Source organism: Brachycentrus maculatus, unplaced genomic scaffold (genome assembly GCF_059751285.1).
Source record: "Brachycentrus maculatus isolate JH-2025_06_01 unplaced genomic scaffold, ASM5975128v1 h1tg000619l, whole genome shotgun sequence".
Taxonomy (NCBI): Eukaryota; Metazoa; Arthropoda; class Insecta; order Trichoptera; family Brachycentridae; genus Brachycentrus; species Brachycentrus maculatus.
Genome location: NW_028281357.1, coordinates 93314 through 106949, shown reverse-complemented (window position 1 = coordinate 106949; position 13636 = coordinate 93314). Strand labels below are relative to the sequence as shown.

The following is a 13636-nucleotide window of genomic DNA, read 5'->3' as shown; positions in this document are numbered from 1 at the left end:
GAAACTGGCGTTGCGGGTTCGATTCCCGCCAATTGTAAAATGAATTTAAGAAAAGTCTTTCTTCAATTACTTTATTCCACTTTTACCATCACTATCCTTAAAATCCTACCAGCAGACAAGACTGTAAAAATAGAGGTTTTGATGGTAATTACTTAAAAAAGGGATTAATACATATGAGCATCATCAAAATTACATATGCTGTACGAGTACATATATGCAACCCTAAATGCCATAGTCATTTCTTTTTTCCTTTTCTTGGCTCTATTCATCCTTTTTTCCTTTTTCACACAGCACTCATCTCCTCCATCCTAAGCTGCTTTAGTTAAGTACACGTATCTTTTAAAATATATTCCATTCCAAAAAACAAAAAAAACGACTCCGCCTCCGTAGTGTAATGGTCAGCACGCTGGGCTACCGTACTGGAGGTCCCAGGTTTGATTCCTAGGGGGGTCAAATAAATATAACTGATTTTTTCAATCTGATATTTATTCAATATTACCCTGGACTGGTACCTGAAGCGGAGGGCTGATCACCCTTCTTTCATGTGTTAACGATCAAGATAACACTGCGTTTATATGATGCAGTGCCCTATGCACCATCGGGTGCGGATAAGGGTTTTAAAAAAATACTAAGAACTAAAGGATCATCTTTACTTTAACAACAAATGATCAAATTATCATCGGGTCGACGCAATGCGGTGTTCTATGCACCATTGGGGTCAGATGATGATATGAAATGTATAAAAATAAAACTAAATAAATTAAATAAAACTTAACAAAAAAATATTGGAATGAGTGCGGGCAGAAGACAGATCTCCTGGCTCCGGAGTATACTAGATTGGATGGGGATCAGGACTATTTAGAGCTGCCCAAGACAAGGACAATTACTCTCAAGTGATAGTTGACGTTAAGAGGACCTGATATGGCGCATAGAAGAAAAATATTTAAAAATAAAAATAATTAACACTTCAACATACCTCTTTTATAGAAGTCTTTTGCTGTTTCCATCCCGATTCCAGAATTGCATCCCGTGATTAGGGATGCCTTTCCATCGAGTCTCGCATTACTATGACATACTCCACTGAAAAATCTCATATTTTTTTACTTTATGGTCTATTCGACAGTTCTAAATGACAATAATTTAAATATGATAACAAAACTTGTCGGTATTCTGAATTCACTTGGCGTATTGTTGCGTTTTTGCATGTTCACGCCATCGTCAAGTTTAACTTATAACACAGTGCGCAAAGTACAGACAGATATATAAATATCCAAAGAGTAAAGAAATATATGAGTTAACCCGTCAGCTCCCTTTCAAATCAAATATTTTTATATATTAATTTTTGATTTCTTGAATGTTTCTCGCAGATACTTTGTGGCACATTTTATAAACTTTATAAAATGAAACAACTTTGTTTTAACCACTTTTTTATTATTATTATTACACTTTAACCTACCGGTTTCGACAAGAACATTGTCATCATCAGGGTTTATTAAATTCTAAAACATTAAAAACATTAAATACTGATGGTTAATTACATTCCTTTATCAAAAAATACACCATACGAAATTATGTGTACTCTGTGCACATATTTTCATATGGTGTACGGAGTGTGTAGAAGTTTTTGATAAGGGAATGTAATCAACTGTAAGTATTTTAATGTTTTTGAATTTAATTAACCCTGATGATGACAAGGCTCTTGTCGAAACCGGTAGGTTAAAGTGTACCAATAATAAAAAAGTGTTTAATTTTATTATATTTATTTTTAAAGCTCAAGAGAGAGAAAAATGTTAGTAATATTAGTATATAACCAATTACCGAGATTTTTGTTTACTGGTTTCGAGACGTCCCCGTCTCTTCGTCAGGACAATCACTACAACAGAATGCAAACAATACTACACGTCATTACCATAGCAATTTTCGTACACTTATAACTACATAAAATATTGATTACATGCTATTTTGGTGAACCCGAGGACCAACATGCACCAGGAATTGCAGAACAAACATGCACTAAGGGCCGAGGTCCGACATACACTAGGGATGTCAGTCAAAGTACATACTTAGGATTTATATAGGTTGAAAGAAGTGTTTAATAAATCATCAAAAACCAATTTGGTGATCTAGGTCAATGTTCAGCAAACTTTTTCTATTCAAGGTACACCTGCCAAATGAAGAAATTTCAGAGGTGCATATTTACTATATTATGGTAACATATTTAACATATTATGTTTAATGCGAAATGTGAGCCTACTGAACTGAGCACAGGCAATCGAAATTCGAAGCAATTGTGTTTTTTTCACAAAAGTAGACTTTTTTCCGCGGCACACCAACTGATCACCACGGTACACCAGTGTGCCGCGGCTCACACGCGGCGAAACAATGCTCTAGGTCAGTATTCCACCGCGTGTGTGCCGCGGCACACTGCTGTACCGTAGTGAATAGTTGGTGTGCCGCGGAAAAAAGTCTAGTTTTGTGAAAATAATAATAAGTAGGCTCACATTTTGCATTAAACAGAATATGTATGTATGTTACCATAATGTGGTAAATATGCGCCTGTGAAATTTCTTAATTTGGTAGGTGTACCTTGAATAGAAAAAAGTTTGCGGAACACTGCTCTAGGTGTCATCGGAAACTGACGGGTTAAGGCACGTCGTCTAGATACATGCTATTCATTGAAAAATAATTACGTGATGCATAATACTTCGAGTCTTACAAAGTAACAACAATTATGGTGTTTATCGTATCACCTTCTATTATAATAAGTTATTATTTATTGCGGAAACGCGAATGCGTAGAAAAAAAATCACTTTTTTTTTCATTTAATATATTTACATTTTTATTTATAACATAATACATTTGAATCATTTATACAAATGAAGAACTTTTATATTTCAATTCGCTGTGCCTCTCCATAAAAAACTGTGCTCTTGTGCTTGGAGAGGGACTTACACTCGTGTTTCAATGTTATATAATAAAAGATATAATGGTTTTTTTTTTCAAGATTTAAATGTATAGAGCTTTAATTTTAAGTATTACTAAGTATACACTAAAATTATGTTTTCTATATCACGACTGCTTATAAGGTTCGATTATTATGATTTATTACATGTGTCGGGTTGTGGTCCCGTGGTTAGTGTCGCGGACTGTTAAGTCAGAGTTTCTCGGTTCGAACCCACTCAACCCCAATTTGAAACCTATTTCTAATAATGAGCCGCTTAGGCTCATAGAAATAGTATGAAATTGAAATATTTGTATAATTTATATATGAAGCACTAACTTGGTGATTTTACATTTTATAATTAAAATGTAACTTGTTATAAAATCACTATAAATATTTTATTATAACTTAATTATATCAAGACTGATTAATACCTTGATAAAGAAGCGGTTAGCTTCAAAACCGATAAACATTATAATTAAGTTATAATAAAATATTTATAGTGATTTCAAAACTAAGTTTTATTTTAATTATGAAATATTTGTGTAAATAATAAAAACACAAATATTTCTCTTTTAAAATATAAATAAATTAGATCCTGGATTGTTATTAACTATCACTATCAATTTGACTGAAACTCCTGGGATGCTCAGACTTCCATCTTCTTTCATATAAAGAGAAAACGATACATATTTCATCTCAAGTTAAGACACCTTTCAATTGACATTTCATCCGTAGGGTGAAATTTCCAATGTCTGATGTAATAAATAATATAAATTCCAATATCTGATGTAAATAATATAAATATTATCATATTGAATTCCATATTATTTTTTTACATCTCATCAAAGATGAAGAAGAATATGGAAGTCTGGGCATTTGCGGGCTGACGACCGTCATATGCTGGTTTAAGTGATCACACGTGTTTAAACCAGCCGTAAATATATACATATATATATATATATATATATATATATATATATATATATATATATATATATATATATATATATATATATATATATATATATATATATATATATATATATATATATATATATACACATATATATATATAAGTAAAAAATAAAATTTTGGCTAGCCTCCCGGACAACAACAAAACCTGGTCACTGGTAACTAAAATAAAAGTGGAATAAAGCTATGTATTTGTTTTTTATTATATTCATACTGTTAATTTTTTGTAAAAGACAGTCGTTTCGTTTTAAAATAAAAAAAAGTTAACGTTCAGTTTTACTACAATAAATAGTAAAAATTACAAAAAAACCATTGAAACAAATTATAAGAGACAATAGATATTGAAGTAATAACGATTCCTGGCCAATGTTAGTACTTAATCGCCCTACCTTCGTGTTATTTTCAGGGATATTTTTAAAAAATAAGCAAAAAAAATCACAACGTTTATTATCACAACCTGACAAAAATTTGTCAGTGTATCCGGTATGCGTTAAATATTTTTGGAACAGATATCTTTTCTCGTGCGCTTAAGTCATACGAGTTAGCGCGGAATGGTGAAGAAAAACCGCGCGTGTCACGTACGTTCGTATGTATAGGGCGGTTCATATATATATTGATAAGAAACAATCCTTACAGCCAATCAAAGACGGGCTAGCGATATCACTCAATAATTTTATACTTATGTAACTGTAAAATCTATGTAGGTAAGGAAAACAAGGAAATAGGCTCTGAGCAAGGTGTTGAGGGAAGAGAGGGAGAGGAAAACAGAGGAGGGGATGATGTGATAAACAGTATTTTGAGTGCGTCTACTCCATTCAGACCTCAACACACAGTTTAAATAGTTTCTGCTCAATAAAAAGCTTCTTTCATCTCACAATAGATGTCTCTAGTGAAATTCTATTGATTCAAGCACAATGTTTCGAAATTGATTCATATGTATAGAACTTCTAAGAATTTGAGTAGTGTGGCAGTCAATCATTTGTAGAATTGGTGAATGTTGCACGTGTGTAAAGTAATTACTTAAACCAGCCTATGACGGACGTAAGCTCCGTAAATGCCCATACTTACATATTATTTTACATGTTCATTGAGATGTCAAAAAATAATGTGACAAACAGGTACAGTTACACTATTCTGCCCATTGGTGAACGTTACACAAGTGTATAAAGTGATCGCCTAAGCCAGCCGAATTCCAGGTCGTAAGCCCTGGGTTGCTCTGACTTCCGTCTTATGTCATATAAAGGGATGAATGACACATGTTTCATATGAAGTCAAGACACCTTAAAATTGAATATGACCTTTGACCTGGCGCCCGGCCTAGCAGTATTATAAGCGATTATAAATATATTCTTGTGATAAATAATGCAGTTGATCTTGAACGATAAACAGGAAATTATAGGATACATGCGTATGTACTCCGAGTTGCATCATCTCACGGTAAAAGTTATTGCAGATACGACCTTCATATATCGCTCACTCCTTTCAAGAACGTCATAAATCAAAAATTGTCAATTTTCAGTTGTGCATGTTTTCAAAATGCCCAGAAAACGTACCTATATCCCAGCAAAAGAGGCATATTTTTAACTTAATATTTACCCGCTACAGAGCAGAAAGTGTTGTTCAATAATTTTTTTAAATGTACTAAATATTTTTCAAATGGAGAAAAGGTTTTACCTAAAATGATCTGTTGCACAGTAAAAAGTTCAATAAGTGGCTTGATATTTATTTTCAATACATTGTATTATATTTTTAATCCTTAAAAACGTTATCCTGAAAAAAATCAAGTTTTTTGATTTATGACGTTCTTGAAAGGAGTGAGCGATATCTTCGGTATTCTGAACCTCTCCCTCCCGGTGATATGTATTTACTACAACTCGACTTTTAAAATGAGGATATCAATATAAAACATAATAGATATGGGCTCACAATTTTTGTATTCCTCCGTACGTAAAATTATTATGGTACAAAGTAATTCATTTGTAGCAAAGGAAATAAATAATTTGTTAAAAAATCGGGGATAAAATCACCAATACACAAACGTTTTTCAATGTGTGCGTGCGTGGACGGCTTTGCGTATACGCGCATGTCGTAGCGTGTTTACTGCGCCAGTCGCCAGATCGTCTTACGCGGCGGTCGTGACGCTACGCTGGCCGTTGCGGCTACTTGCAATATATTTTTTTCTCGTTTTTAGATACTTACTAAAACTAACTAAGTAACCATCACGCCGCTTCCCCGCAGGGGTAGGCAGAGAGAATAGAGCGCCACACCACTCTGTCCTTGCAAACATTCTTCGCCTCTTCCGCGTTCATGCATCTCCTCATACATACCCGCCGATTGTTACGACTCCTTACCTGACCACTTTCAAGTATTTGGCATATCTGATCGTGCCATGTTTTTCTCGGTCTTCCTCTGCTTCTTTTCCCGCTAACATTCGCCTCATAAATTTGTTTTACCGTTAAAGAACGGTAAAACAAAAATGAGTGAGGAAAGCCTTACTCATTCGTTCTATGTGTTCAAACCATCTCAACACACCTTTCTTAATTTTATTGATAATGCTTATCTCACCTTTGCATTCCTTCCTTATTTCACTATTCGCACATCTATCATACATCATTTTGTCGCACATTCTTCTGAGAGATCGCATTTCGACTGCATTCAGTCTACTTTCATCCTTCTTTTGCCAACTCCATGTTTCACTTCCATACATTAGAGTCGGTACCAGGACTCCGTTGTGCACTGCCAGTTTAGCTTCCGCTGATAGGTTTTTATTTGCTATAACTGATTTCAGTGCACCATTCACTTTGTTCCCAGCATTCGATACTTACCATCGCTAATATTACAAAATTGTTACATTTTAACTTCAACTATGGTAAAAGCAACATTTAGGAATATTCACATTTTTCCGATGTACAAAATACATATCACCGCTGCACGAGTAAGTTTTTAGTACCACAAGGGAAAGGTTAATAACATGTTCTTCATTTGTATATACGTTTCCTTAAATTTAATGCGTTTTTGCGATTATTGCGGTTAGTTTCACACAATATGTAAACTATGTGGTCGAGAGCCGAGTAATATTTTACAGCCTTATGTAACCCGACTCAAGATATTATGCTAGTAACAGAGTCCAAAATACACAAGCTAGTGCGAGCATGGGTATTCAATACAATTCAATATAATTTATTCAAAAATTCATTTTTGACATCTCAACATAGATCAAGAAGAATATGAAAGTCTGGGTATTAACGGGGCTTACGACAATAATAGGCTGGTTTAAATAAATGCCCAGACTTCAATGTTCTTCTTCATCTATTGTTGAGATGTCAAAAAATAATATGAAAAATAACTCCTATAATCGTAGATAATCCAGATTTGTGAATCATAACGACCATCTCTCATAACGAGCACTTCTCATAACGAGTAACTCGCATAACGAGCAAAAAATGTGAAAAAGTTGATCTCTTAACTAGCGAATTTTCGCATAACGAATGCTTCGCTTAACTGGAACTAATTATGCTCGTTATGAGAGGTTCCACAGTATTTGGACATTCAGAACAAAAAATATAAGATACTAAATGATTGTTTTTGTTTGCAGATCTGATCGTCGTGGTGGCATCCATGGTGGTGTTGTCGGTCGGTTCCAACGGCCAGGTGTTCGCCACCAGCGCCATCCGGGGCATCCGCTTCCTGCAGATCCTGAGGATGCTGCACGTGGACCGGCAGGGCGGCACGTGGAGACTGCTGGGCTCCGTGGTGTTCATCCATCGCCAGGTGAGCTTCCTCCAGCGACAATACATTACAAATAATCCCATCCCGGCGGCATCGATCTAAAATGATTCGAGGGTTTGTTTTAAACTGGCCTGCTCTAGAACTGATATGACATTCCGCACCTCGTAATTTTTACTAAGCATTGTCCATAGTAAACATAAAACATACAAAATATTTTTATATTATCCACTGACACTTCGTGATGGAATTGCATTTTTAATTTATTATTAGATTAAAACCAATATTTTTAGCTTTTCCACTTTTTTATTTGACCAGCGACCGGGTTTCGTCGTTACCGACATCATCAGACTGGTGTCTGTGGGTCATCCAGTCTGATGATGTCGGTAACGACGAAACCCGGTCGCTGGTCAAATAAAAAAGTGGAAAAGCTAAAAATATTGGTTTTAATCTAATAATAAATACAAAATATGTCAACTATCATAAAAATATTATTTTTTACATCAAAGATGAAGAAGAATATGAAAGTATAGGCATTTACGGAGCTGATGACCGTCATAGGCTGGTTTAAGTGATCACTTTACACGCGTGTAACATTCACCAATTCTACCCATTATTGACAACCACACTACTCAAAATCTCAAACACATCTACAAAAATGGGTAGAATTGGTGAATGTTACGCGTGTGTAAAGTGATCACTTGAACCAGCCTATGAATAATATGAAAATTAACTCCTATAATTGGAGATAATCCAGATTTGTGAACAAGTATTTGGACACACTCAAAATGTTGTTAATATCATAAAAATCCCTGAAACAAGCATGAAATTCATTAACTAAAAAAATTGTTTGTTGTGATGAAGTGCTGAGCGTACTGACTTTTCAAAGCATGAATGTTGTAGGTACATGCAATTTCAACCATACAGTTTATACTTTCTCAATGTTGTCGGCAAAACACCAATTAAGTACTTAATATCTCAACTATTGTTATAAACGTCATCCGATTCCGGCGGCATCCGTTTAGGCCCGGTCGGATATTTTTGCTCAGGGTCGAAAATTGTCTTTTTTTTTTGCTCTTAGATATTTGCCCTCAAGTGCTGACGGTTTATCTAAGAGATATGTATATGTGCATAATTATTACGAGGAAATTATACAGAATTCGCCTAGAAATTACAATGTATTGATGTATCTACATATTAATTGTAAAAATCAGATAATTTACAATAATGTATTAAAAAAAAATACAATAATTTTCAGGTAAACTTCAGTAAAATTCAATAAATTTCAGACATAAATGTCTTTTTTGATATTTTTGCCTGAAATTCATCAAATAAATATTTTAATACCATGTTTTACAATAAACATTCTAGGTAAATACCACAAAATTTTTTGTGACACGTATTTCGATGCTCTCCGCATTATTAAAAAAAACTGATATTTACCAACAGAGCTTTTTCTGAAAGAAATAGGTCCCGGAACTCTCATTCACGGAAATTTCATCTGAATATTCATGACAATACTATATTTAATCATTTTGCATTATTAGAAAAAGGTATCAAATTGTGGTAGAGTGGGTTCGAACCGAGAAACTCTGACTCAAGAGTCCGCGACACTAACCACGGGACCACAACCCGACTTACTCAAAATTGACCTATCTATGTACTTTACTCTGTGAATGGATTTTCTGGACGACAGAGCTCGAAATAAAGCTAGTACATAAGAAGAAATTTCTAAAAGATTTTAGATCTACCCACTTGTTTTACCTGTATTTGTAATGTCCATTTGTTTCAGGAACTGATAACAACTCTGTACATCGGCTTCCTCGGGCTCATCTTCTCTTCGTACTTCGTGTACCTGGCGGAGAAGGACGTGGTGGGGCCCAACGGCAAGACGGACTTCCGGTCCTACGCGGACGCGCTCTGGTGGGGCGTCATCACGGTCACCACCATCGGCTACGGGGACACCGTACCGCAGACCTGGATGGGCAAGATCGTCGCCTCCTGCTTCTCCGTCTTCGCGATCTCGTTCTTCGCCTTGCCAGCCGTAAGACGCTTTTTTTATATTGCAATTGCATTTATTATTTACCTTGCTCAGTATGTACAAGGTTTATAGATCTCTTCCTCTCTCTCTCTCTCTCTTGTTTCAATCCTGCGGATTGGTCTGCAGCAACAGATGACACCTCCATCGCCATTCTAGTCTATTTTCCGAAACCCTCTTCAGCTCCTCCATGTACAAGGTTTATAGATCTCTCCCTCTCTCTCTTGTTCCAATCCTGTGGATTTGTCTGCAGCAACAGATGACACCTCCATCGCCATTCTAGTCTATTTTCCGAAACCCTCTTCAGATCCTCCATGTACAAGGTTTATAGATCTCTCCCTCTCTCACTTATTCCAATCCTGTGGATTTGTCTGCAGCAACAGATGATATCTCCTTCACCATTCTAGTCTATTTTCCGAAACCCCCTTCAGCTCCTCCATGTACAAAGTTTATAGATCTCTCCCTCTCTCTCTTGTTCCAATCCTGTGGATTTGTCTGCAGCAACAGATGACATCTCCATCACCATTCTAGTCTATTTTCCGAAACCCCCTTCAGCTCCTCCATGTACAAAGTTTATAGATCTCTCCCTCTCTCTCTTGTTCCGATCCTGTGGATTTGTCTGCAGCAACAGATGACATCTCCTTCGCCATTCTAGTCTATTTTCCGAAACCCCCTTCAGCTCCTCCATGTACAAAGTTTATAGATCTCTCCCTCTCTCTCTTGTTCCAATCCTGTGGATTTATCTGCAGCAACAGATGACATCTCCTTCACCATTCTAGTCTATTTTCCGAAACCCCCTTCAGCTCCTCCATGTACAAAGTTTATAGATCTCTCCCTCTCTCTCTTGTTCCGATCCTGTGGATTTGTCTGCAGCAACAGATGACATCTCCTTCGCCATTCTAGTCTATTTTCCGAAACCCTCTTCAGCTCCTCCATGTTTACAGATCATTAAGTGGATTTTCGTTTCTTCAAACAACATTTTTATTTATTATTTTAGTTTGTGCTGGGAACAGGGATTATCTAGTATGGGCCAATCAGGAACTTCTCAGCATTTGCTCGTTTCTTGGAGAAATCCACGTAAAACTTCATAGAAGAAGCGGGACTGTTGTCTGTCGTCAATAGACCTTTCGTTCCACTAGAAAAAGGTTCGGTATTTGGTGTCCTAGCTTGGTTTATGTTACCAATGTCCTTCACTAGTTTTATCATGTATGATACTACCTCTCGTGACAGTTCCTTATGAGCCATCACGGATCCGATGTCGGAGAGGTGGATGTCCAGCTATCTCTTCATCGTCTTCCTGGGTGTCTGCTAGCTGTTATTCCTCGTCTGCTGCTATCCTCACCACTTGATCTGAACCCTGAACCCGCTCTCCCCACATGACCTCTTTAAAGGCGTCTTCTTGCTCTTGCCCATCGTGCAACATCTTCCACATTACAGATTGTATATTCTAATGTTTTGTTTCCTTTCAGGGTATCCTTGGATCCGGATTCGCCCTTAAAGTCCAGCAAAAACAAAGACAGAAACATTTCAACAGACAGGTAAGAGAGGGATGCATATACTTTTTATAGGATATAAATTTAATTCGATGATATGCATATTTTTACTATTATTTATAGCATTTACTTTGTGGTTACTTTTTTAATGTTAGTAATGTTCCGCCTGCGTAGTGTAATGGTCAGCACACTTGGCTACCACACTGGAGGCCCCGGGTTCGATTCCCAAGGGAAGTTAAAATAAAATTAATAAATTGATTGTGTCGGGTTGTGGTACCGTGGTTAGTGTCGCGGACTCTTAAGTCAGAGTTTCTCGGTTCGGACACACTCTACCACAATTTGATACTTATTTCTGATAATGAGCCGCTTAGGCTCAAAGAAATAGTATAAAATAGAAATATTTGTGTAATAATAAAAACACAAATATTTCTTATTTAAATATTTGGACACACTCAAAATGTTGTAAATTATTTCTTGTTATAAAATTAATTATAAAGTACTATAACTCCTGATTTTTGATTAAGGATTTGAACACACTTAAAATGTTATCAACATCTTTTTTGGTTTATGCTGTAGATTCCAGCGGCAGCCATGTTGATCCAGTGCTTGTGGAGGTGCTACGCCGCCGACAAGAGTTTCAGAAGCACGGCCACTTGGAACATCTACGTGAAGGAGACGTCCTCGCAGCAACAGCCTCCTGTTGCCACGACCCCCCTGTCCAGAGTACGTCCGCTTCCCCTATTATGCAAAATACCTAAATCAACTCCCTTTGAAATTCAACTCAAATAAAAAAAATATGTCGGTACATTCAGAAAAAAATATAACAGTTAGATATCGCTTATCACAAAAAATTCAACAAGGAATTTCATCAGTTTTAGTATCCTCGGTTTTGTGCGAAATTTTTATTTATATAAAGTTGTACAATCTGCTTTCACTATCCATAAAGTCATTAAATAACAAAGTTCAGTATAAACAAGCTATTTATAAATGGATAAATAGCTGGATATCCCTGGTTCGATTCCCAGGGGGGGTCAAATTATAAGTATTTTTTACTCTAATATTTATTAAATATGACCCTGGACTGGTACTTGAAGCGCAGGACTGATCACCTCGCCTTCATAAAAGTAAAAATTGATTTAACATAATGTTAATTAGATGCATTGCCCTATGCAAGAAGAAGAAGAATAAAAAAATAAAAAAATTCTTAAATATTATTATTCCGTTGAAATTCCTTGTTTGTGTTTTGTTGAAAAAATACGTTTTTTTCTTAACTTCTAGTTATCAATTTGCCACAAAAAAATCTCTTGAAAGCATCGAATTTTTTATTTCTCGTTTTTCCCCTTCTTTAGAGCTTTATTGAATGAGAGCTTTATTGTGAACAGTTTTAGCAATGCATACTCTATGCATGGTTTGACCCAATCTTTAAGTTACCGCACAGATATCGTATTGATTGCAACACTTTTTAAGTTTCAAATATTACTCAATGAAGTTTTCAAATTTATTTTACCTTACTTTACACGAAATTAAATGATTTCTCAATAAAAAATAAAACACTTGATAAACCACTTTTGAGATTGTTAATGTAAACACGACCAGTTTCGAGAACTACAGCCCCATGTAAAATACTGCACAATTTTTTTTATGTTAGAAAAGGAAGAAATGCATATTTTTTTTACTCAGTACATGATTTTATGGTACATTTTAAAGCTTTTTAAACTGATACGACGTTGAAAACGTTAGGCGTTTGTGAAATGTGTGTTTGTGTGAGTCTTTTATTGTCAAAACCTGACATTATTTTTTGTCTTAAAATGAGTAATGAATGCAGTTTTTCCGAATGTTAATAGTGATAGGTACTGCAAATTGAAATCTCAAAAATATTTTTTTAGTCAAAACTCAGTGTCAAAATAGTATGAATAAGTTTAGACTAGGGTTGGATTTACACTGTAAATATATTTTCAACTTTTGTAAGTTACAATTTTGGTTATTTTTTTTTATTTATGTACATCAAAATGATTCTAAAAAATTAAAAATACTACGATACGTAATATGTTCAAACAAAAAAAGTTAATAAAGTAAATGTATATTTTTTGTCCGCCTCCGTAGTGTAATGGTCAGCACGCTCGGCTACCGTTCTGGAGGTCGCGGGTTCGATTCCCAATGGGGGTAAAATAAATAAAAGTGATTTTTGCACTGTAATATTTATTCAATATTATTACCCTGGACTGGTACCTGAAGCGGAGGGCTGATCACCTTTCCTTCATGTGTAAACGATCAAGATAACACTGCGTTTATATGACGCAGTGCCCTATGCATCATTGGGGTGCGGATAAGGGTTTTATTATATTATATTATATATTTTTTACTATAATATTATTAATACTACATATTTACATTTAATGTAAGTTTTGAATGATTATATCGAAAGTGTGAAAAATGTCACATATCTTGGAATTTTGTTTAAAT

At 35.4% G+C, this 13636-nt stretch overlaps 1 protein-coding gene across 1 annotated transcript in view; it reads left to right on the top strand.

Annotated features, from left to right (window-relative positions):
- LOC148301038 (potassium voltage-gated channel subfamily KQT member 1-like) overlaps positions 1 to 13636 on the top strand; it is a 33575-nt gene that overhangs the window by 6227 nt on the left and 13712 nt on the right. Inside the window, exons 2-5 of the mRNA XM_088273895.1 lie at positions 7512 to 7687; positions 9435 to 9686; positions 11150 to 11218; positions 11750 to 11896. Of these exons, the coding sequence (XP_088130021.1) occupies positions 7512 to 7687; positions 9435 to 9686; positions 11150 to 11218; positions 11750 to 11896 (644 nt within the window). The remainder of the gene's footprint in view (positions 1 to 7511; positions 7688 to 9434; positions 9687 to 11149; positions 11219 to 11749; positions 11897 to 13636) is intronic.